The sequence below is a fragment of the Hippocampus zosterae genome, chromosome 6 (genome assembly GCF_025434085.1).
Source record: "Hippocampus zosterae strain Florida chromosome 6, ASM2543408v3, whole genome shotgun sequence".
Lineage (NCBI taxonomy): Eukaryota > Metazoa > Chordata > Actinopteri > Syngnathiformes > Syngnathidae > Hippocampus > Hippocampus zosterae.
The window spans coordinates 16,855,116-16,878,298 of record NC_067456.1 but is presented as its reverse complement, the minus strand read 5'-3'; the positions used below and the strand labels follow the sequence as shown (position 1 = coordinate 16,878,298).

The following is a 23,183-nucleotide window of genomic DNA, read 5'->3' as shown; positions in this document are numbered from 1 at the left end:
ACACATATCCACAACTGCAAGGATCATTTGAAATATAACATCAGTCAATATAAACACGGAGTGATGTCTTGTTAACTCGTGAGTGATGCCCTCTAGTGTCTAAATGCTATTACTCATTTAGTGAATGCTATTACTCATTTAGCCACTAGAGGGAAGCAGTACTCTATGAAACATCACTCACCAGTCTACGAGACCTCAGTCAATGGAACAGGTGTTCCATTGCGCCCAGCCTGCGGGCCAGACGGCACTGACTTTATGACAGGGGCCGAGGGCCGGATGAAATTCGACCGCGGGCCGGATTTGGCCCCCGGGCCGGACTTTGGACATACCTGGTATACATGGTCGTTTTTTGGGGGCTAAAAACGCCTTACTAAATATGGTGTTGTTTTGTTTTTGTTTTTTGTTAAAACACCTTACTATTCATGGTCGTTTTTTTCGGCTAAAAACACCTTACTATACATGGTCGTTTGTTTTTTTTTTTCAGCCAAAAACGCCTTACTATACATCAGGCATGTCCAAAGTCCGGCCCGGGGGCCAAATCCGGCCCGCTGTCGAATTTCATCCGGCCCTCGGCCCCTGTCATAAAATCAGTGCCGTCTGGCCCGCAGGTTGGGCGCAATGGAACACGTGTTGCATTGACTGAGGTCTCGTAGACTGGTGAGTGATGTTTCATAGAGAACTGCCTCCCTCTAGTGGCTAAATGAGTAATAGCATTCACTAAATGAGTAATAGCATTTAGACACTAGAGGGCATCACTCACGAGTTAACAAGACATCACTCCGTGTTTATATTGACTGATATGTCATATTTCAAATGATCCTTGCAGTTGTGGATATGTGTATTGCTTGTTCATTTCCCTGTTGTTCGAGTCAAAACTTGTGACTATTGAAAAGTCATGGTGATACATTTTATGTTTCAAATCAATCAATTTGCACTCAGGAGACTTCTGTTTAGGAAAAGTCAAGTGAATAAGCAGTTGCATGTGATATACCTGTTTCAAATGAACCAAAAGAAATTCTTAAGATTGTTGAAATTAAAATAAAAATTGAAATGTGAAACAGACTGGCTTACTAAAATTTGTTGAACAATATTGTTGTTCAATGTAAAGAATGTCAGCCAAGGTCGGCCCCCCGACATTTTACCACATAAAATCTGGCCCCCTTGGCAAAAGGTTTGGACACCCCTGCTATACATGGTCGTTTTTGGGGGGCTAAAAATGCCTTACTATACATGGTTGTTTTTTTCGGCTAAAACGCCTTGGTATACATGGTCGTTTTTTGGGGGCTAAAAACGCCTTACTATACATGGTCGTTTTTTGGGGTTAAAAATGCCTGACTATACATGTTTTTTTTCGTGTTGAACCTACTACTGCGGAAGTCTCTCGTGGTTCATGTGTAGGCATCATTGCTGGTGACTACACGAAACGCCCAGTGAATCCAGGAACATCACTGATGATGTGTCCAGACTAGGCATCAGTAGATGTATGTACACAGCGAATACCCTGAGAGATCAGTGACAGCCAGGAAAGACTGGATGACAACCATGAAGAGCGTGGTGACGACTGGAGAGTCAGTGACAGTTCGGAGAGACGGCAACCGGGGCAGAACGGGTCAGCAACCCAATCTGCATCCTCTGAGAGGAGGGACCCAACCAAGCTACGATGAACTCAATGGAAAAATACCCCCAGGGGTGCCCGAGAGGGGGGGAGGATGAGCACCCCAGTCGGACGGACACAACGGCTACAGACCCAGGCAACGGACAATCGACTTTGAGTAAAACGTGTACATGCGGCAAAGTCTGCAAGAACATCCATGGCTTGAAGATCCACCGAGCGAGGATGAAGTGCCCGTTGGGAGCAGAAACAACACAACGCACAGGTGTTACACCTGGTGAGACGCAGGAGGTGCCAGGCCCGGAGTCACCCCACAGTGCCCAGAACCTCCACGTGTTGCAAACTAATCCCTCGAGCATCAAGTCTGAAACGAGGCGGATCAAATGGCCTGCAGCTAGCATGACCTCTCTCTGGAAGCAATTCGACGACGATGTCGACCAAATTCTGGAGGCTATGGCGAAGGGACACGCCGACGGGAAGCTACAAGCTATGACAGCAGTCATTGTCAGCTTCGCAGCAGAAAGGTTTGGCGAGGAGGAGAAGAAAAGCCCGGGAACAACGTACGCAAAGAATCAAAGAGCGGTAAGGATCCACAACATCAGGCAGGAGATGAAAACGCTGAAGTCCCAGTACAAGGCGGCAGGACAAGAGGAACGCACTGGCCTGGCCCAGCTAATGTGCATCCTACGGAAAAAGATTAGAGTTCTCCGCCGTGCAGAGTGGCACCGGAGGCGGCGACGCGAGAGGGCACGGAAGCGTGCTGCTTTCATCGCTAACCCCTTCAAGTTCACGAAGGATTTGCTGGGGCAAAAGCGGAGTGGCAATCTGGTCTCCTCGCAGGAAATCATAAACCAACATCTGAAGCAGACGTACAGCGACCCCGCAAGAGAGCAGGAGCTGGGAGAATGCAACATCCTCATAGACCCCCCTGAACCTGAAGAGCAGTTCGACATGTCGGAGCTGCAGCTAAAGGAAGTCAGGGAGGTTGTCCGCAGAGCAAGGGCGAGCTCTGCTCCAGGACCGAGTGGCACTTCATACAAAGTGTACAATCAGAATCAGAATCAGAATCAGAATCATCTTTATTGGCCAAGTATGTAGAACACACAAGGAATTTGTCTCCGGTATAACACGCTGCACTAGTATCATCGTAAACAACAAGATCATTGAACCATTTTAGAGTAACCACTAGTTTTGAAGTACCATTTTGTGGTGCAAGAAGAGTGACTACGTCAGTGACTGTTTAAGGAGTTAATGGCTAGAGGGAAGAAGCTGTTTAAGTGTCTACTGGATTTTGTGCGCATGGATCTGTAGCGTCTGCCTGAGGGGAGTGGCTGAAAAAGGTGGTGGGCAGGGTGCGGGGGATCCAGGAGGATTTTCCGTGCCCTTGTCTTGATTCTTGCAGTGTGCAAGTCCTCAAGAGTGGGTAGGGCGGTGCCAACGATTTTTTCTGCCGTCCTAACTGTCCGTTGAAGTCGGATTTGGTCCTTTTTTGTGGCGGCCCCAAACCAAACCGTGATGGAAGAACACAGGATTGATTCGATGACTGCAGTGTAGAACTGTCGTAGCACCTCCTGTGGCAGGCCATGCTTCCTCAGCAGCCTCAGGAAGTACATCCGCTGCCGGGCCCTTTTCAGGATGGAGATGGTGTTGACTTCCCACTTCATGTCCTGGGAGACTGTGATTCCCAGGAACTTGAAGGTCTCGACGGTTGACACAGGGCAGTTGGATAGTGTGAGGGGCAACTGAGGAGAAGAATGTTTCCTGAAGTCCACGATCATCTCTACAGTTTTGAGCGTGTTCAGCCCGAGGTTGTGTCGGCCGCACCAAAGCTCCAGCTGCTCCACTTGTTGGCGGTACGCAGACTCGTCGCCGTCTTTGATGAGACCGATGACCGTGGTGTCGTCTGCGAACTTTATGAGTTTGACAGCTGGATCTGTTGAGGTGCAATCGTTTGTGTAGAGAGAGAAGAGCAGAGGCGAGAGGACACATCCCTGTGGGGCACCAGTGCTGGTAGTGCGTATTGATGATGTTGTTGCTCCCAGTCTCACCTGTTGTGTCCGTCCCGTCAGGAAGCTGAGGATCCACTGGCAGATCGTAGGGGACACACCGAGGTGGAGTAGTTTGGGGGTGAGGAGTTCCGGGATGATGGTGTTGAACGCAGAGCTGAAATCCACAAACAGAATCCTTGCGTAGGTCCCTGTGCTGTCGAGGTGCTCGAGGATGTAGTGCAGACCTATGTTGACTGCGTCTTCCACAGACCTGTTTGCCCGGTAGGCAAACTGGAGAGGGTCCAGCTGGGGTCCAGTGACGTTCTTTAGGTGATTCAGCACAAGGCGTTCAAAGGACTTCATGACCACAGACGTCAGGGCGACAGGCCTATAGTCGTTCAGTTCCGATGTTGCCGATTTCTTGGGAACTGGGATGATGGTAGACTGTTTGAAGCAGGATGGGACCTCACACAGCTCCAGGGATCTGTTGAAGATTTGTGTGAAGACCGGAGCCAGCTGGTCAGCGCAGACTTTCAGGCAGGAGGGGGACACTTTGTCGGGCCCCGGAGCTTTCTTGATCTTTTGCTGCTTGAAGAGCCGTCTCACGTCCTGTTTGTGGATCTGTAGTGGAGAAAAAGAGGGTGGGGGGCTAGGTAGAGTGGTTTCTGGTCGAGGTGGGTGTGTGTGGGAAATGGGGGTGTCCTTTTCAAATCGGCAGAAAAACATGTTTAGTTCATTAGCAAGACCCTTATTGTTCACTGTTTGGGGGGATGGCATTCTATAGTTAGTGATTGCTTTCAGGCCATTCCATACAGATGCAGAGTCGTTAGCAGAGAACTGGTTTTTCAGCCTCTCTGCATAGCTTCTCTTTGCGATGTTAATTTCCTTTGTCAATTGGTTTCGGGCATGTTTGTACAGTGCCCGATCTCCACTTCTAAATGCGGCCTCTTTCTCTTTCCTGAGTTGCCTGAGTTTGGGAGTAAACCATGGCTTGTTATTGTTGAAGGAGCAGAATGACTTCGTTGGTACACACATGTCCTCACAGAAACTGATGTATGATGTTACAGTGTCTGTGTATTCATCCAGTGTGCCCGTTGAAGTTTCAAAGACGCCCCAATCAGTGCAATCTAAGCATTCTTGTAGAGCTAGCTTTGCTTCATCTGTCCATTTTTTCACAGTCTTAACAACCGGTTTAACACATTTGAGTTTCTGTCTGTATGTAGGTATTAAGTGGATTAAATTGTGGTCAGAAAGACCCAATGCTGCGCGGGCGACCGATCGGTATGCATTTTTGATTGTTGTATAGCAGTGATCTAGAATGTTGCCTTCTCTGGTGAAACAGTCTATGTGCTGCTTATATCTGGGAAGTTCACGGTTAAGATGTGCTCTATTAAAATCGCCCAAAATGATCAGGGGTGACTCTGGGTATTTTAGTTCGAGTTTGTTTACTTGTTCGGCTAGCGTTTGTATCGCCGTGTTAGCGTTAGCTTGTGGCGCAATGTAAACACCGACTAGTAAAAAGGAGGTGAACTCACGTGGCGAGTAGAATGGCTTGCAGTTTAAAGACAGCGACTCCAGGTCCGGGCTGCAGTGTGCGTCGAGCTTCGTGACATCAGTGCACCATTCTTCGTTGATATAGAAGCAAATCCCACCACCCTTCGATTTCCCCGATAGCTCCGTGTCGCGGTCGGCTCGGAGAAGGCAGAAGCCGGGTAGATGTAGCGCGGGATCTGGATGGCGGTCACTGAGCCAGGTTTCAGTGAAGCAGAGCGCAGCAGAACGTGCAAATGTTTTGTTGGTCTTTGTGAGGAGAATAAGTTCGTCCATCTTGTTTGGCAGAGATCGTAGATTAGCAAGATGGATCGATGGGAGCGGGGTTCGAAATCCGCGCTGCCTGAGCTTGACGAGCACGCCGGCTCGCTTCCCCCTCCTCCGGCGGCGTCTCCATGCTCCGTACAGCGCAGCCGCTCCGCTCGCGATTAGCTCCGAAAAACCTTGTGGATTTTCGTGTGCTGGTGAAAAAAGACCGAGCGTAGACTCCCCAATGCGCAGCAACTTTTCCCTCGTGTAAGTAAGCCGCTCAGGGTCGCCAAAAACAAACGAAAATAACAAAAACAGGGATAATACTAGGGAGCGTGTGACCGAGGCTGCCATACCTGTCGGCGCCTGATGACGCAACATGACTTTTTTTCCAACATGACAAGAACTGTCCCAAACTCCTGCTGCGTCTGTGGACAATCCTGCGAGTCTTCTGGAGAAGGGGAAGGATCCCTGAACAATGGAGAATGGCTGAAGGGGTATGGATCCCGAAGGAGGAAAACTCCACTCAGCCAGACCAGTTCCGCATCATCTCCCTGCTGTGTGTTGAGGCAAAGGTTTTCTTCAGTGCTGTTTCCAAGCGGCTGTGTACCTACCTGGCAAAGAACTCCTACATAGATACATCTGTCCAGAAAGGTGGCATCTCAGGAATTTCAGGATGTTTGGAACATACCGGTGTGGTCACACAGCTTATTCGGGAGGCCAGAGAGAACAAAGGTAACCTATCAGTGCTGTGGCTTGACCTGGCAAATGCATTCGGCTCCATTCCACACAAGCTCGTCCAGCTCACTCTGACAAAGCATCATGTACCCAGCAGATGCAGAGATCTCATCGCTGATTATTACAGCAATTTCAGGATGAGGATCTCTTCAGGAGCAATGACATCCAGTTGGCACAAGGTGGAGATCGGCATCATCACAGGGTGTACTATCTCTGTGACACTGTTCTCGCTAGCCATGAACATGCTCACAAAATCTGCTGAGCCAGAGTGCAGAGGGCCCCGCATGAACTCCGGACAACGGCAACCACCCATCAGGGCATTCATGGATGACCTCACAGTCACGACAGAATCAGTCCCAGGCTGCCGGTGGATTCTGAAGGGTCTTGAAAAGCTGGTGGCGTGGGCCCGGATGCGTTTCAAACCCGCCAAATCAAGATCTATGGTGCTAAGGAAAGGGAAGGTGGAAAACAAGTTCCGGTTCACCATCTCAGGCACAGCCATTCCATCAATCTCAGAAAAGCCGGTCAAGAGCCTAGGGAAGGTTTTCGACTGCTCTCTGAGAGACACAAAATCTATCCAGTCGACATGCACGGAGTTGGATGGCTGGCTGAAATCAGTGGACAAGTCAGGCCTACCGGGGAAGTTTAAAGCCTGGGTATACCAGCACGGCATTCTTCCCAGGATCCTGTGGCCCCTCCTGGTCTAATCCGTCCCCATCTCGACAGTTGAGACCTTAGAGAGGAAGGTCAGCAGCCACCTCCGGAGATGGCTAGGACTTCCAAAGAGCCTGAGCAGAATCGCTCTCTACGGAAACAGCAACAAACTGCAACTGCCCTTCAAATCCTTGGAGAAGGAATTTAAGGTCACCAGAGCCAGAGAAGTGGTTCAATACAGGGACTCAAGAGATCCGAAGGTGGCTAAGGCTGGGATCCAAGTGAGGACTGGCAGGAAATGGAGGGCAGAGGAAGCGGTTGAAGAGGCAGATGCAAGGCTCCGGCACAGGTGATTGACTGGAGTGGTCACACGAGGTCGAGCTGGGCTAGGATCCTTTCCATCTCCCCAGCTGAACACCAAGGGGAAGGAGGGGCGACGTCTTGTCCAGGACGAGGTGAGAGCAGCAGTGGAGGACACAAGAACCTGCAAGGCTGTGGGAATGAAACAACAGGGTGCTTGGACAAAATGGGAGAACGCAGTTGAGAGGAAAGTGACCTGGGCAGAGCTTTGGAAAGCAGAGCCTCAACGCATTAAATTCCTCATCCAGGCAGTTTATGATGTGCTCCCAAGCCCGTCAAATCTGCACACATGGGGCATAGCAGAGACACCGGCATGCCCACTGTGCTCCAAGCGAGGAACCCTGGAACATATCCTCAGCGGCTGCACAAGGGCACTTGGAGATGGACGGTACAGGTGGAGGCATGATCAAGTCCTTAAGACTATCGCGGAAGCCATTACCGCAGGGCTGGCATGGGCTAAACAGTTCCGCCCCTTCAATAAAACCATCGCCTTTGTCAGAGCTGGGGACAAGCCTACCGCGGCCAGCAGAACATCATCTGCAGGCATCCTGACATCTGCAAGAGACTGGCAGTTGTTGGTGGATCTTGAAAAAAAGCTGAAGTTCCCCAGCCATATTGCAGTTACCACCCTACGACCTGACATTGTCCTCGTATCGGAGTCCACCAAACAAGCAGTGCTGCTGGAGCTGACAGTGCCGTGGGAAGATCGCTTGGAAGAAGCCTTTGAGAGGAAGCTCTCCAAGTACGCAGGACTGGTCAGCGACTGCCAGCTGGCTGGTTGGAGAGCAAGGTGTTTCCCTGTGGAGGTTGGTTGCAGAGGATTTGCAGCCCGTTCCTTGGCCAGAGCCTACTGTAGTTTAGGCATCGATGGAGAGAGGAAAAGGAGAGCCATCCGCAATACCACTGAAGCGGCAGAAAGAGCCTCAAGATGGCTGTGGTTCAAAAGAGGAGATCCATGGAGTCATGGTAGCTAGCTAGCTGTCTGGACACAAGCCGGGACTTGATCAACCCCGGCTGGGTCACCTGGAGGAGGGCGTCTGATAGTTGAAAGACCCGAAACGCCCAGTGAATCCAGGAACATCACTGATGATGTGTCCAGACTAGGCATCAGTAGATGTATGTACACAGTAGGCACAAGACTGGAGACGTTTCGTATTTTCCTGTGGTCGCTACCACTGAGTCGCTGAACACCCAACGTGCCTCAATGCATCGTCACTGCCAGAAGCGAACTGCAGGGAAGCTCCACCCCTTTATTTTTATATACACCCCATAACACGGTATCCCTCCACACAAAATAGCACCAAACATTAAGCGATAATACCAGTGGCATACATTGTCACCCAACATTTCGGCTAAAAACGCCTTAGTATACATGGTCGGTTTTTGGGGGCTAAAAACGCCTTACTGTACATGGTCATTTTTGGGGGGCTAAAAATGCCTTACTATACATCCCCCTTCCTCAACTGGCGGACCGCGATCCACGACCGGACCGCCGACCTCCTCTGTCCGGACCGCCGACCTCCTCGGTCCGGACCCTCGGCAAATTGTATAAAATAATTTATAAATTGATTTTTACGTTATACATTTTATAGTTGTGGACTATAATCTGCGCATTACCGCGATCGCTTGTTAAAATTATCCGTTGTATTCTTTGCGTGCACTAACAGATGTAATGCAGAGGACCGCGGCAGCGCGACTTTGTGTGTATAATATTTGACTCACTCGAGACCCTGCCTGAGCAGGGCATGTCGGCGATAACGATGCGCTGATTGGCTCCTCTGAACTTAAGGTGTGTCCATACAGAAGCGTAAGCATATGCGATGCGCTGATTGGCTCCTCTGAACTTAAGGTGTGTCCATACAGAAGCGTCAGCACGCATTCAAAATGGATGCTTGTGTCAGGAAACAGACGCATGCGCGACGCCACATTGTGCTCACAGCTTCAGCCCAGGAGAGCCGCACACAGATAATTAGACAAAACGAATCGCGGGAGGTTTCGATTGTGTGCAGTTCTGCTGCCGTCTACTTTGCAGCTGTTTAATAGCAGAACACCGCAACATGGTAAATGAACATCCCAATGGCGTCCTCAAATAATATTTGCATGCCTCAGACATTGCATTCACCTACAGTGGAAGAAAAGCACTGCACATTCCTGTGCTCCCTTGTGTCAGTATTTAAAATTGTGGTGTAATTGTGTACAGCATGACGATAGTCGCTGGACGACTACGTCATGAGTGTGCGCCGAGAGCGGGAGACGAGAGAGTGATTAGAGAGAGTATACACGTTTCGAAAAAGCTCAATAAAGTTACCCACGTTAACACGACAGCTGGACTCACGTGTGCCTGACTTGATAACACGACATGGTGTCAGAAGTCCTGTGGTTGGCATGGAGTGCGTGAGGAGGATCTTTGTACACGGCGGTGAAGGGCAAAAGGCGAAATGAGCGACGGAGGGGAAGGAACCTCGGCGCGGGCGGATGGAGCCACGGCGTTAGGTGCACAGCGGGCTGCGGGACCGGTCGTCACCGCGGGGCCGTGCGCCACGTTCAACATCCAGCCGCCGGAGCCCTTTGACTTCTCAAAGCCGCAGGAGTGGGACAAATGGATCCGGAGATTTGAAAGATTTCGACTGGCAAGTAACCTGAATGCTAGTTCCGAAGAAAATCAGGTGAACGCATTGATTTACTGCATGGGTGACGAGGCTGATGATATCCTACGCGGGCTGGATCTGTCCGAGGTTCAACGGCGCACATACCAAGAAGTGCGCGGGGCACTCCAAAACTTCTTCGTTGTCAAGAAGAATGTCATCTTCGAGCGGGCTGTATTCAACATGCGCCGTCAGAAAGAAGGGGAGAGTGTGGATTCGTTCGTCACTGCACTATATGCGCTGGCGGAGCATTGTAGCTACGGGGCGCTACGCAATGAACTGATCAGAGACAGAATTGTCGTCGGACTACGAGACAGTGGATTGTCTGAACGCATGCAGTTGGACGCGCATTTAACCCTCGAAAAGGCCATAAGAATTGCACGGCAAAGCGAGGAGGTGAAGAAGCAGCAGTCTCATCTGCGAGGGGACACCAACTCAGAGGCAAGTGGCGCTGAATCTGTTGACAGAGTGTTCAAGAGCAATGTAAGGTATGCTAAAAACACACCTACCTGTGCTAATAGCCAGACAAACAAGTCCCAAAGTTCTCGTTACAATAAGGAAAGGGGTGCACAGTCTGTGTGTCAGAAATGCGGCAGCTCTCCATCCCATCCAAAATGTGATTGTCCCGCTCACGAGGCAAAATGTCATGCTTGCGGAAAGAAAGGACATTTTAAGCGTGTGTGCAAGTCTAAATCTGCGCACGAAGTTACAGAGGACGAAGATGAGGACGAGGAGGGGTTCCTCCTTGACAGTGTTACGACAGACCGTGACCCGTGGATGGTCAAAATTGACATAAATCAGCGTGGTGTGATGTTCAAAATTGACACGGGCGCTGATGTCACCGTTCTGCCACACACAGTTTTCAGGGGCACGTACAAAAACAATCTCCCTAAACTCAGAAAGGCAACAAAACGACTCCTGGGACCAGGGAGGAGCCCGCTTGAGGTCGTGGGCGTCGCCAGGCTGCTGCTGAGGAAAGGTGATAGGGAGGTGATGGAGGATGTGTACATCGCTCGTCAAGTGCATACTGCCCTGCTGGGGAGATCTGCGAGCTGCAGGTTGGGGCTCGTCGCACGCCTAGGCAGCGTCTCTATAGAGACACTAAAGGAGAATTACCCCAAAATATGCACTGGGCTCGGAGTGATGCGGCGGCCGTACAACATCAAGCTGAAACCTGGGGCTGAACCTTTCTCGTTAAAAACACCAAGGAGGATTCCATTGCCGTTACTGGACAAAGTCAAGCAAGAGCTATCCCGCATGGAACGACTCGGGGTGATATGCAGAATCGAGGAGCCAACAGACTGGTGTGCTGGCATCGTGGTGGTGCCCAAGAAATCAGGTGCTGTACGTATCTGTGTAGATCTCACCAAACTCAACGAGTCAGTGTGCAGAGAAAAGTATATCCTGCCGTCAGTGGAGGAAACACTGGGCTTGCTGGCTGGAGCCCGGATTTTTAGCAAGCTGGATGCAAAAATGGGGTTTTGGCAAATACCCCTAACACCCCATTCGGAGAAGCTGACAACTTTTATCACACCCTTTGGGCGTTATTACTTCAAACGGCTACCTTTCGGGATAGCCTCAGCCCCCGAACACTTTCAGAACCGAATGGCAACAGAGGTTACAGAAGGGCTGGAAGGTGTTGTTTGCCACATGGACGATGTGCTGATATGGGGCCGAACACAGGAGGAGCACGATGCCCGCCTGCATGCTACTTTGGAGAGGATCCAGGAGGCAGGCATCACGCTCAATGTCAAAAAGTGTGAGCTGTCAAAGTCAGAGGTGACATTTCTAGGCCATGTGATCTCAGACAGAGGCATCAGGCCAGACCCAGGCAAGACTGAGGCAGTAAGGATGATGCCGGAGCCAACGAATACAACAGAGTTGAGAAGTTTTCTCGGAATGCTGACCCAACTCGGGAGATTTGTGCCACAGCTGGCAGAGAGGGACAAGCCTCTCCGTGATCTCCTGTCCAAAAAGAACTGCTGGTTGTGGGGCGTCGACCAAGCGCGAGCCTTTCAAGATTTAAAAGATGCGCTGACGTCCACACCGGTGCTAGCCATGTTCGATCCCAACAGGGAGAGCAAAGTGTCTGCAGACGCGTCGTCATACGGGTTGGGAGGCGTTCTTCTCCAGAAGTGGGAGGAAGAATGGAGGCCAATCGCCTACATGTCGCGGTCGCTCACACCTACGGAGCAGAGATATGCACAAGTGGAGAAGGAGGCTCTGGCGCTGACCTGGGCCTGCGAGAGGTTTCGAAACTTTCTCATCGGGAAGCATTTCCTGATGGAGACGGACCACAAGCCTCTCCTGAGTCTCCTGGGGTCCCAAGCCTTGGACGCCTTACCTCCGCGGATCCAACGCTTCAGGATGCGACTCATGCGCTATTCTTACTCCATCTCTCATGTCCCAGGAAAGTGCTTGTGGACAGCCGACACGCTGTCTCGAGCTCCCATGGAGAGGGTGGAGACACCAGCCGACAAGGAGTTGCTCGAAGATACGAACATCTACGCGGACATGGTGATGGAGAACCTACCGGCGACCACCGAATACCTAGGAAAGCTGAGAGAGCAGCTGCGGAGGGACGGTGTGTGTGCACGTGTGATGCAGCTGTGCACAGAAGGCTGGCCCGAACACGGTCCAAATGAACCGGCACTCAGGCTGTACAGAGCAGAGCAGGCGTTCCTTACAGTTCACGACGGAATCTTACTGAAGGGACAGAGACTCGTCATACCCCCAACCATGAGAAATGATGTCCTCGCCAAACTGCATGAAGGTCACCAAGGCGTGGTAAAGTGTAGACAGCGAGCACAGCGATCAGTATGGTGGCCCGGGCTGAGCCAACAGCTGAACGAGTTGGTTCTCAACTGCCGAACATGCTGCAAGGAGAGACGGAACCGGAGGGAGCCAATGATTCCATCACCCTACCCGGGCCGACCATGGGAGAAGTTGGGTGCAGATCTGTTCGTGCTCGGAGGCAAGACCTACTTGCTAGTTGTGGACTACATGTCAAGGTACGTGGAGATAGCTTCGTTGGCCTCCTCAAAATCGGATGAGGTAATTCGCCACCTTAAGTCGATCTATGCACGCCACGGGATCCCCGACCTTCTAGTTTCGGATGGAGGGCCCCAGTTCTCCGGAACGGGCTTCAGGGCTTTCGCGGAGTCCTACGGGTTCCGTCACATTACAAGTAGCCCACGATATCCACAAGGAAATGCCGAGGCAGAACGTGCCGTTCAGACAGTCAAAGGCCTCTTGAAAAAGGCAGATGACCCCTACCTGGCCTTACTCGCATACAGGGCTACCCCTCTTGAAAACGGGTACAGTCCGGCTCAGCTTCTCATGGGGAGGAGACTCCGCACAACGGTGCCTGTCCTTCCTGCCCTGCTCGACCCAGCCGTCCCGGACCGTGATGCCGTTGTACGGAGTGAACGGGAGAAGAGGACAAAAGATGCTCAACGTTACAATATGCGGCATCGGGCACAGAACCTCGTCAGACTCGACCCGGGACAGGATGTGTGGATTAAGGACCAAGGAGCGGAAGGAGCCATCATTGAAAGACATGCTTCCCCACGATCATATCTGGTGGAGGGGCCCCATGGGACCATCAGACGAAACCGTCGTCATCTCATCCCAATGAGGTCCTCGCCTGAGCAGAGTGACCGTGGTGCAGCGGAACAGTTCTCGGGAAGCGTTCCAGGAAAACCATCGGCTGAACCACCGCAGCAGAACCTTCCAGACCCGCTAGCTACTCCAAATACCAAGACCAGGTTTGGAAGAGTCGTGGTGAAACCAACCAGGTTGGACTTATAAGCCCCCCCCCCTTCCTCCTACGGTTTCGGTACAATCAATGAGGCTGTGCTTGTAAGGTTGTTTGAATTATTTAAAAAAAAAAAAAAAAAAGGGAGCGTAGCGGGGGAGGTGTATGGTGCGATGTGTTTGAATGTGCTGTTTTGTTCGCTCTACGATGTCTAGCCCTCATGTTGTGTTAGAAACGACCACCACTGTCTGTTGTTTGCGGGTCAATTTTTACCCAGGGTCTAACTTAGTCCTAATCATTAAAAAGAAAGGAGTATCACTCAATATTGTTAATACTACATCCTAACTAACATTATATGCATTCATAACCATAAAATCCTATTATCATGTCCCTTATTTTTTAGCTGAAAATAAGGTTGTTTAACCATATGTTAACTAAATGTGAAACCCATTGATAATAATGTTTTCTGACTATAATAGAACAATATTAGAATATAACTTCTGGAAAAAAAGTTTAACATATATATATATATTAATCATAGTTACATTGGTGGTGCTAGGGTCAAATTTGACCCGCATAAATTTGTTAGAAAAAAGGAGCCTTTGTTCTTCAGAAAACAACTTTATTTACCAAAAACACCAACCTCAGAATAATGATGACTGCATGAACACAGAAAACATTTTTTTTCAAACATCAACACTATTTGATTCAGAAAATAAAAATTCAATCACCAACTTTATTTGATTCAAATAATATTCACAGATCAATTATGATTAATGAACACAAACTTGAAGATGTGTGTGTGTGTTCACCTGCACGAATCACAGAAAGCAAATGTTTGCATGTGCTCCCTGCAAATGTATTTTTTACAATTGTGGCAGGTTGTCGTCGTTTTTCTGTCTTTGTTTGAAGGGCAAAACTGGCACCTCTTTCTTTTGGTGCCTTTGGCATCCACTGGCCGGAGCCCTGTAGACCCTGTAGAAGTCGCTGCCTTACTTGCTGCCTGCAGCTCTCTCACCAACTCGGCACTGCCAGGAGCTCGGGGTACCCGCTGGCGTCTCTCTATATGTGGCCTCACCAGAGCTTTCCCCAGCTCCTCCAGAAAGAGCCTCCTCCTGTTGAACTTCCCAATGTTCCATCCAGTACTGACCTCCGTCCACACCACAAACGCATTGTAGGCCGACACATCCAGCATGTTGAAGAACACAACCATTGGCCACCGTAATGTTTTTCTCTGACAGGTGTATGTGCCAGTGACCTTATCAAGAACATCAACTCCCCCTTTGCAACGGTTATAGTCCAATATTATTGCTGGCTTCTTGTCCTCCCTGCTGCTCACAGCAGCGTCCTTGTGGAGGGTTGAGATCAGGGTGACATTCTTCCTCTTCTTCGGAATGTAGGACACCATTGTGGTGGTTTCTGTGAAAGCAAATTTTGAGGAGAGAGGAACTCTGTCTTTGGTGTCAATCAGGGCAGGAGGGAGCTCTGGTTTATTTTTTCTTACTGTTCCCACCATGGTCAGTTTTCTCTTCAGCAGCTCTTGGCCGAGGGCATAAGAAGTGAAAAAGTTATCGCAGGTGATGTTATGCCCACGTAGACCCTCTGTCAAGTCCAGCACCACCCGCATGCCCTGGTTCCTTTCGGCCATTCCACTTGCAGATTTGCCTGTGTAGATCTGCATATTCCAAGCATAACTGCTCCTGGCATCGCATGCTGCCCAGATCTTGACTCCGTACTTTGCAGGTTTGTTTGGAATATACTGCCTGAACGGACAGCGGCCTCGGAATGGGACAAGTCGCTCGTCTACAGTTACCTCTGGCCCAGGATTATACATGGACGGCAGACGCTCCACCCACTTGTCCCAGACTTCCCTGATGGGAGCAAGTTTGTCAAGGGCACGCCGTGCTACTCTGGTCTCCCGGTTATCAAAGCGGATGACTCTCGACAGGACATGAAAGGTCTGAAGGGACATTGTGGCACAAAAAATATTCCGACCTGACTCAGCATCCCAGAGGCTCAAGGTGGCTTCATTGTTGGATCTGTCAAGGCAAGACAAGGAGAACTTATTTATAAAGCACATCAACACGGGCAATAGAAACACATAATGATGATGATCAATAATAATATCATCATCATAATTCATTCTATTCATAAATATAGTGCATTTACATATTACATATCATTACATATTACATATTATAGATGCTTTACATCGAGAATGAGGTAAACCACAGACTTAGTCGTTATCTGTGGCTATTCACAAACACATTACATACAGGGATGTTTTACTGGCTAGGTGGCCAGTGAGCCAATTTTATAATATACAGTGTAAAATAACATTTGAGTTTGTAAGAGATGATGCAGAATACACACCTGTACACCCCAGCAAGAAGCAGAAGGCCGAAGTAGGCATCAAGTTTGATACCATCAATGTCCTCCCAACTTTGGCTGAAGACTTTCCTCCCCTCCAGGTTTGTCATCTCAATCAAGATTGATTGGATGGAGCTTGGTATAAATAGCTGAAATGCAGTCTTTATATCTTGAATATGTGACTTCGCAAATCGAGTGGGTCCAGGGGTCATTTTTATAATGTTTGCAGATGTTGCTCTGCCTTCATTTTCATATGGAATTGAGGACCAAACCTGCCCATTCTTCGAAACAAAGCCCTGTTCTGGCTCATTCAGTCCTACTTCCTCATCTGGATCGGATGTGTCTTCATCTGGATGTGGATCATATTCCACAAAATCGTCCTCAGACACGTCTTCCTCTATTTCAGCCTGATCCATCTCCTCCAAAGCCTCTCCCTCCTCGAGGATGTGATCCAGAATCTCACGGACTGTATAATGCCTTTTGCTCATGATGAAATTGACAGATGCTGCTGCACAATGAAACTCAAATGATCCAGGCTCAGGTATTTATAGATATTTCTGCGAGAAAATCTGGGCACTGGTCAAATCAAGTTCCCATGGACGGGAGGGGAGGGGGTTGTCTGTGTGTGTGTGTGTGTGAGCAAGACAGGTGTCTAGTCAGGTCAAGTTTATTTGTAAACATTGTAACATTTCATTACAAGTTCTCACGCGCGGGGGTTGGGTCACATACTGTACTGTGAGAGATTTGTTTTCTTGGAGAAAGAGTGGAGGTTGGGGTCAGATAATGTCTGAGTTTTGTATAGTTTTACCTTGCCGGGTCAAAAATGATACCCTAACACCGCAGTTGTAACATTTATTCTGACGATACCTTCAGAATTTTCAAAATGGTGAAATGTAGTTTTGCTGTGCTTATGTAGGTGTTGTGGAGGATATCATAAAGCCTTGTTCTAATAAAATCAACTACATGGTAGTTATTACATATTATAACCTTGAAACGGGTCACTGGAGACCACATCACCACATCAGGGCTAGCTGGTTGCAGATCATATGTGTGTTGGAGCCATTGTTGAAAATAAGAATGACATTTGTTTTTGTGCATGTGATTTTTTGACACAGGCTGAGATAGGAGCAGACCTCTCAACTACGAGGCAGAATAATCCTCAAGGTCTGTTGAATCATTGGCAGTCTACCCAATGATTCTAGAAAAGGGAGATGTGGTGTAATTGTGTACAGCATGACGATAGTCGCTGGACGACTACGTCATGAGTGTGCGCCGAGAGCGGGAGACGAGAGAGTGATTCGAGAGAGTATACACGTTTCGAAAAAGCTCAATAAAGTTACCCACGTTAACACGACAGCTGGACTCACGTGTGCCTGACTTGATAACACGACAAAAATGGTTCTTAACTCTTCTTCTGATATATTTTTTAAGTGATTTCAGAAGGGATGTGAAAAGGGGAATTGTACAAATGAAAATGATATTTTTGTTTTTATGTTTAGTATCTATTTTGGTAAAATTAGTATTTTGTTTTGTTTTTGTTAAATTAATGGGAAAATGACAACTACTGTTTAACAAGGTTAAAATAAAAATAGCCCTTTTAGGGAAATAAGACATTTTTATTACTAAGCAGGCACAACTTAACAAAATAAGAGTTCCTGTGCCTCAACACAATACCCCTCATTATTTGGTGTGTACTGGCAAAGTGAATAATTGTTATTTTCATGCACCCCATTATTGGTTGGTTGTGAGGAGTGTTGATTTGTATAAGCTTAGCTTGACCATACTAAATGAGCATATTGCCCTGCTCCCCATGACCGTTGTGCATGGGACCGGACCTTGGTCTTTAAAAAAAAAAAAAAGTGGACCGACAGCATTTCTAGTTGAGGACCACTGCTATACATGGTCCTTTTTTGGGGGGCTAAAAATGCCTTACTATACATGGTCGTTTTTTTCGGCTAAAAACGCCTTACTATACTTGGTCATTTTGGGGGGGCTAAAAACGTCTTACTGTACATAGTCGTTTTTTTTAGGCTAAAAATGCCTGACTATACATGGTAGTTTTTGACGCTTAACATTCTTTACGATACATGGTAGTTTTTGGGGGGCTAAAAATGCCTTACTATACATGGTCGTTTTTTGGGGTTAAAAATGCCTGACTATACATGTTTTTTTTCGGCTAAAAACGCCTTAGTATACATGGTCGGTTTTTGGGGGCTAAAAACGCCTTACTGTACATGGTCATTTTTGGGGGGCTAAAAATGCCTTACTATACATGGTCCTTTTTTGGGGGGCTAAAAATGCCTTACTATACATGGTCGTTTTTTTTTCGGCTAAAAACGCCTTACTATACATGGTCGTTTTTGTGGGGCTAAAAATGCCTTCCTATACATGGTCGTTTTTTTTGGATAAAAATGCCTTCCTTTACATGTTCGGGTTTTTTTTTCCGGCTACAAACGGCTTCCTATACATGGTCTTTTTTTCGGCTAAAAATGCCTTAATATCCATGGTCGGGTTTTTTTTCGGCCAAAAATGCCTTACTGTACATGGTCGTTTTTGGGGGCTAAAAACGCCTTACTATACTATACATGTAAGGTATGTTCATGGTCGTTTTTTTTTCTTTTCAGCTAAGAAGGCCGTGCTATACATGGTCGTTTTTTCGGCTAAAAACGCCTTACTATACCTGGTCGTTTTTTTTTAGCTACAAACGCCTTACTATACATGGTCGTTTTTTTCGGCCAAAAATGCTATACATGGTCATTTTTTTGGCCAAAAATGCCTAACTGTACATGGTCGTTTTTTGCAGTTTCACCATAGTTCACTAAATATGACTTTCATACACCACCCACAACGTTAATAGTTTGTGCAGATTTAAAATGATATGCAAGGCAAAGGTCATTATTAAATTTTGAATGAGTACAAAAACTCTGACATCGAGGTCCAAACAGTTCTGGTCATATGTATGTACTGTATGTGCAACATCTGGTGATAGTCTCAAATTCGTAGCTGCAAATGCCAAAATAAAAGACAAATAGTACTGTTATATTTTTACTACTTTTTTATGTATAAACAGTATTTACAAAGCGATGATGAACAATAATCCAAAATCAAGTAATACAAAGAAGGAACTGTGTGAAACGGGAAAGCACACAATCAACTTGGATAACCAGGCTAATCACAATTTGAATCCTTCTTGCACAAATGCCATGAGGAGGTTTTAAGATTAGCACACAACATTTCTCACATGAACAGAAACGTGACTGATTCACACAGTACAAATAAAGTTGTATTGAAACACAATTGTATATTAAGGGCATAACAACACCAACTAACGCAGTGAGGTTTCTGTACAACGTGAATCTTACTTTTAGAGCGAAGCGGTTTACTTAATCTCCATCGGTAGTGGAGAGCTTGTCGTCCTCCTGGCAAAGAAAATGTTCTCGTGTCATCTCAAGCATAGAATGTGACCATGTAAGACTAAATACCGACAGAGAAGGAAAAGTGATACATCTAACTAATCAATAAATAATGGCCGTTTGTTACTTTGTAGAAAAAGCAATGTCAAAAAAATGCCTCGCGTTTTTCTGTACTTTTGAAGTATCAGAAACCAAGCACATACATCTTGTTAAAGCATTGAGGGGAAAAAACAAACAAACAAAAAAGAGAAAAGATTGCTCAAACCACTAGGAAGCCAATCAAACAGTGGTCATCAGCCAGCTTCGATATTACTAATCAGCATTGATCAGGCTGCTTGATCAATTACTTCATCAGCCATGTTGAGTTGGCATTCTGCTTTCGATGAAGAGGTGAGTCCTATGAGCCATTTACATGCAAATCAACATCTGTGAAAGCAAGAACCATTTCTTAGCTCTCATGCAACCAAGCGCTTTGTCAGTCGTTGAGTGTGCGCATTTGCCGCACGCACCGCATTCAGCTACTGAGAGGATTTGCAAATACTGTATATCCATTTGACTGCGAGCATGTTGACTCCTCAAGCGAATGACGCCGCGCGCCCTGTCAGGGCGTGTACGCTGGCGGAGGCTGAAACTGGTTGCTAATGTCGTAGTCGACGGGGAATGTTTCGCTGCTGTCCTCCATCTCGGAGAGCAATTCTAAAGCCTGCTCTTCCTCCTCGGTGGGGTAGTGGCGCAGGAGGTTGGCGGCCGTGGCGAGGATGGAGGCCCCGCCGGCACCCGCCACCAGGTAGAAGCTGATGGCGAAGGTGACGTACACAAGCGAACCGTGGTATTTTTTGTGTTGTTGCTGCAGCGACAAGACGAGCTCTGAAGCCCAGTAGCAGAAGCCTATGACTGTGGCACACTGCAACACTGTGAGGAAGCAACACAGATGAACACTGTTAGGGAAATGAGACACTTGGAAACAAATCATGACCAGCACATAGGGTTGCAAGATACCTCATGACTAGAAAAGTGTTGAAACCTCACCATCAAATAAAACAATACAATGTACTTTTTAGTGACAAGGCTGACAGTGCAGGTAACGGTGTCTGTACACCTGAAGCCAAAGCTCTTTGGTAACAGGCTGTCAAAGAAGTACAGTGCACTCCGCTTAATAGAACACCATTGGGCCGAAGCGCTTCTGTTCTACTAAGCGGGGTTTCTATTAACCGGAGACACTTTATTAGGTACACCTTCAGACACGTCGACGACCAAGTTATGCACGCAGAAAAACCCCTGCTGACGAGTTAGAAGAGATATTTCGACTGTGGACGTCCATATCTTTAATCAAACAACAAAACAACAACTTTAATCAACTTCAGTCAAACATCTCAAATCACGAGAAAAATTTCGTTACTTTTGTCTGGAAACAGGAGTCCGTAATTTTGCGGTTGACTTCCCTCTCAATGCGCTGGATAAGAGGGAAGTCCTGGAAACCGCGGGCGTACCTTCTGAGAATCCGGCAATGCATCGTATCGTCTGAGTATGTCCTTCTTATCCGCAGGTGATAGCCCTCGTCTCTTGAATGAAGTTGAAGCCATTGTGACGTGCGTGTGTCTATGTGTGGAGTGACGCGTGCTACCTGTTACTGTATACGGCTAGAACTACCGCGTTTTCTCGCGATAGTGGTACAGTATCGCGATAGCTACACTTCGAAAACCACTAGTTTACAATGTTCATTGCTTACGGCCTGTTCTATTAAGCGGAGATCTGTTCTACTAAGCGGAGTATCTTTATAGGAAATTGCATTAGGCAAATCGGTTCCAGAGCCTTTTGCTCTATTAAGCGGATTACTCTATTAACCGGTGTTCTATTAAGCGGAGTGCACTGTACTATCAATTCTGTCAACCCTTGTGCGTACAGTCTGCAGTTTGGAAGATAGCGAACAGTTCTTTCAAAGACTCAACGTGTGCAACGGTTTATTGAAACTACCACTTGAAGTTTACGTCAAGTCAAGTCAACTTTATTGTCAAATGTGCTGCATGTGCAACATACGTAAACATAAGTTAAAAAAAAAGAATCACATGCCTTTTCATGCAACCACACATCTTTGTCTTGCAAATTTCCATCAGCTTAGTGCTAACAATTCATGTCAAAACCCATAGACAAGCTAACAAAAAGTAGTGCAAGATCACCAAACAGTGCAGCAAAGTAAACATTTTGTGTTTTTGAACAATATCTAATTAAAATGATCCACCATCAAAATTACAAATATTGTCAGGACATAAATGTAAGGACAGGGAGTTGCACTCTGAAAAAGTGGTGCTGGTCAACCGTATTAGAAAAAGGAAACAAGAGAATTGGCCACAACCTCTGCAACTTGTGCAGAAAGAACAAGCAGGCAGTGAGATAAGGAAATATTTCCCTTTGACAGCCAACAATAAAGGCCGGCTGCTACAGCCTGCTAAAAAGCCACACAGAGCAGAGGAGCGAACACCTCCAATATTGACAAACACCACCGTCCTTAATTTTATGACGCGACACATTTAAATGACTTCCCTTCAAATAGAAGTCAAAGAAGTGTAAATTATTTTGCGACAAGGAAACTTGCACTCGACTGGTTGCATTTGACTAGGAAATTAGTAGTTACGCCACATAGAGCACCTGGCCCGAACTTCAGAGATGCAATAAGTCGTGAGCTATTATTTTAACTCATTGGCGATGGTATTGTTTCTTTACCGGTATTGAGATTCTTTTTGCAGATATTCTGTCAGTTCGAATTTTGGTACTGTGACTCACTGCCAAGAAGTCTGTCAAAAATCAAGATAGGAAGGCTGACCTGTGAGGATGTGTGCAAAGGCATATCTCCGCGTGATTTTGAGGGCAGGATATTTAGGTCCAAACACATCCAGAAGAAATGCAGTCAGGCTGCAAAAGATGCCCAGGAAACAGAAGGCTGCGATCACTCGGAGCAACAATATGGTCTGTGGATTCAGGCAGTTATCTGAAAGACCGAGTCATATAACAACTTATTACACAAATATCAGCGTCTCCCAGCAGAGTGTACACAGGAGTCCTTGTCCTTACCACCCAAGAGCTTGGGGTCGATATAGCCCAGGACATCTGCCACCCCGAGCTCTTGTCGGGGGCAGATGCCTCCATGAACCCGGAGCCATGCTGGTTCTGCCAGAGCTGTGCACAGGGCGGTTATGGAAAGTGCTCCGGGCAGAGCCGAGACGAGGCTCCGCTCTGGTTGCTTGGGCAAAGGAGTACCCCCTCTCCTTCTACGACCACCGGGGCCGGTCGAACCCGGTGGGGCATACATGCTGGTCCGGTCCTTGGTAATTAGTTGGTCCGGAGGACTCCGCTCCCAAGAGCACACTTAGCGACGCCTAACACGTATCGGAAGAACAGCAAGCAAATGTTTCGAACGCCGCGGTCCCAAAATCTTTCAGGTGATCAAGAGAATGGATCGTCGACAAACGATGAACAGATGGCCTTCAGGCCTGTTAGCTCTGTTAATAGCGTCAAAGCTAGCCCAAAACTAACGTCAAATACTGTCGCCAAAACCCCTCCAAAACCATCTAAATGAACAAAAGAAAACTGACCACTGATTTTTAATTTAATCCAAAGAACTGTCCTCGTAAAAATAACGATCGCGACGAAAAAACGAAACCAAAGAACAAACAAAACAAAAGAAAGCCTACAACAGCTTCCCGTAGACTTATTGACTTCCTTGTTCACCACAATCTTTTTCGCCGCTGTCGCAAAATGCTTTTTAGGTTCACAGTCTTCAGTGCTGACCTCTATGGATGAATATCAAAATAGCAAGTTTTCTTGCATACTCTTATAAACTAAATATGT

At 47.5% G+C, this 23,183-nt stretch overlaps 3 protein-coding genes across 3 annotated transcripts; 1 reads left to right on the top strand and 2 right to left on the bottom strand.

Moving 5' to 3' along the window:
* Positions 1-12,389: 12,389 nt before the first annotated feature.
* LOC127601865 (uncharacterized protein K02A2.6-like) lies at positions 12,390-17,278 on the top strand. Its single transcript, XM_052067524.1, has 2 exons — positions 12,390-13,763; positions 16,950-17,278. The coding sequence occupies exon 1, from the start codon at positions 12,399-12,401 to the stop codon at positions 13,605-13,607; it is 1,209 nt and encodes a 402-aa protein (XP_051923484.1). The 5' UTR covers positions 12,390-12,398; the 3' UTR covers positions 13,608-13,763; positions 16,950-17,278.
* On the bottom strand, positions 14,161-15,635 carry LOC127601864 (piggyBac transposable element-derived protein 4-like). The gene has a single exon (XM_052067523.1). It carries the CDS (start codon positions 15,632-15,634, stop codon positions 14,363-14,365), a length of 1,272 nt encoding a protein of 423 aa, XP_051923483.1. The 5' UTR covers position 15,635; the 3' UTR covers positions 14,161-14,362.
* Positions 17,279-18,961: 1,683 nt separating the features above from the next.
* Positions 18,962-23,084, bottom strand: tmem127 (transmembrane protein 127). The gene is made up of 3 exons (XM_052067327.1): positions 22,407-23,084; positions 22,159-22,323; positions 18,962-20,249 (listed from the first exon to the last, which is right to left on the bottom strand). The coding sequence occupies exons 1-3, from the start codon at positions 22,642-22,644 to the stop codon at positions 19,939-19,941; spliced, it is 714 nt and encodes a 237-aa protein (XP_051923287.1). The 5' UTR covers positions 22,645-23,084; the 3' UTR covers positions 18,962-19,938.
* Positions 23,085-23,183: the final 99 nt, after the last annotated feature.

Coding starts and splice junctions, on each gene's coding strand:
- LOC127601865 (XM_052067524.1), top strand. CDS start 12,399: ATGCAGCTGTGCACAGAAGGCTGGCCCGAACACGGTCCAAATGAACCG.
- LOC127601864 (XM_052067523.1), bottom strand. CDS start 15,634: ATGTGCTTTATAAATAAGTTCTCCTTGTCTTGCCTTGACAGATCCAAC.
- tmem127 (XM_052067327.1), bottom strand. CDS start 22,644: ATGTATGCCCCACCGGGTTCGACCGGCCCCGGTGGTCGTAGAAGGAGA. Junction 22,324..22,406: donor CGACCCCAAGCTCTTGGGTG/GTAAGGACAAGG, acceptor TCGGTCTTTCAG/ATAACTGCCTGAATCCACAG. Junction 20,250..22,158: donor CTTTGCACACATCCTCACAG/GTCAGCCTTCCT, acceptor GCTTCCTCACAG/TGTTGCAGTGTGCCACAGTC.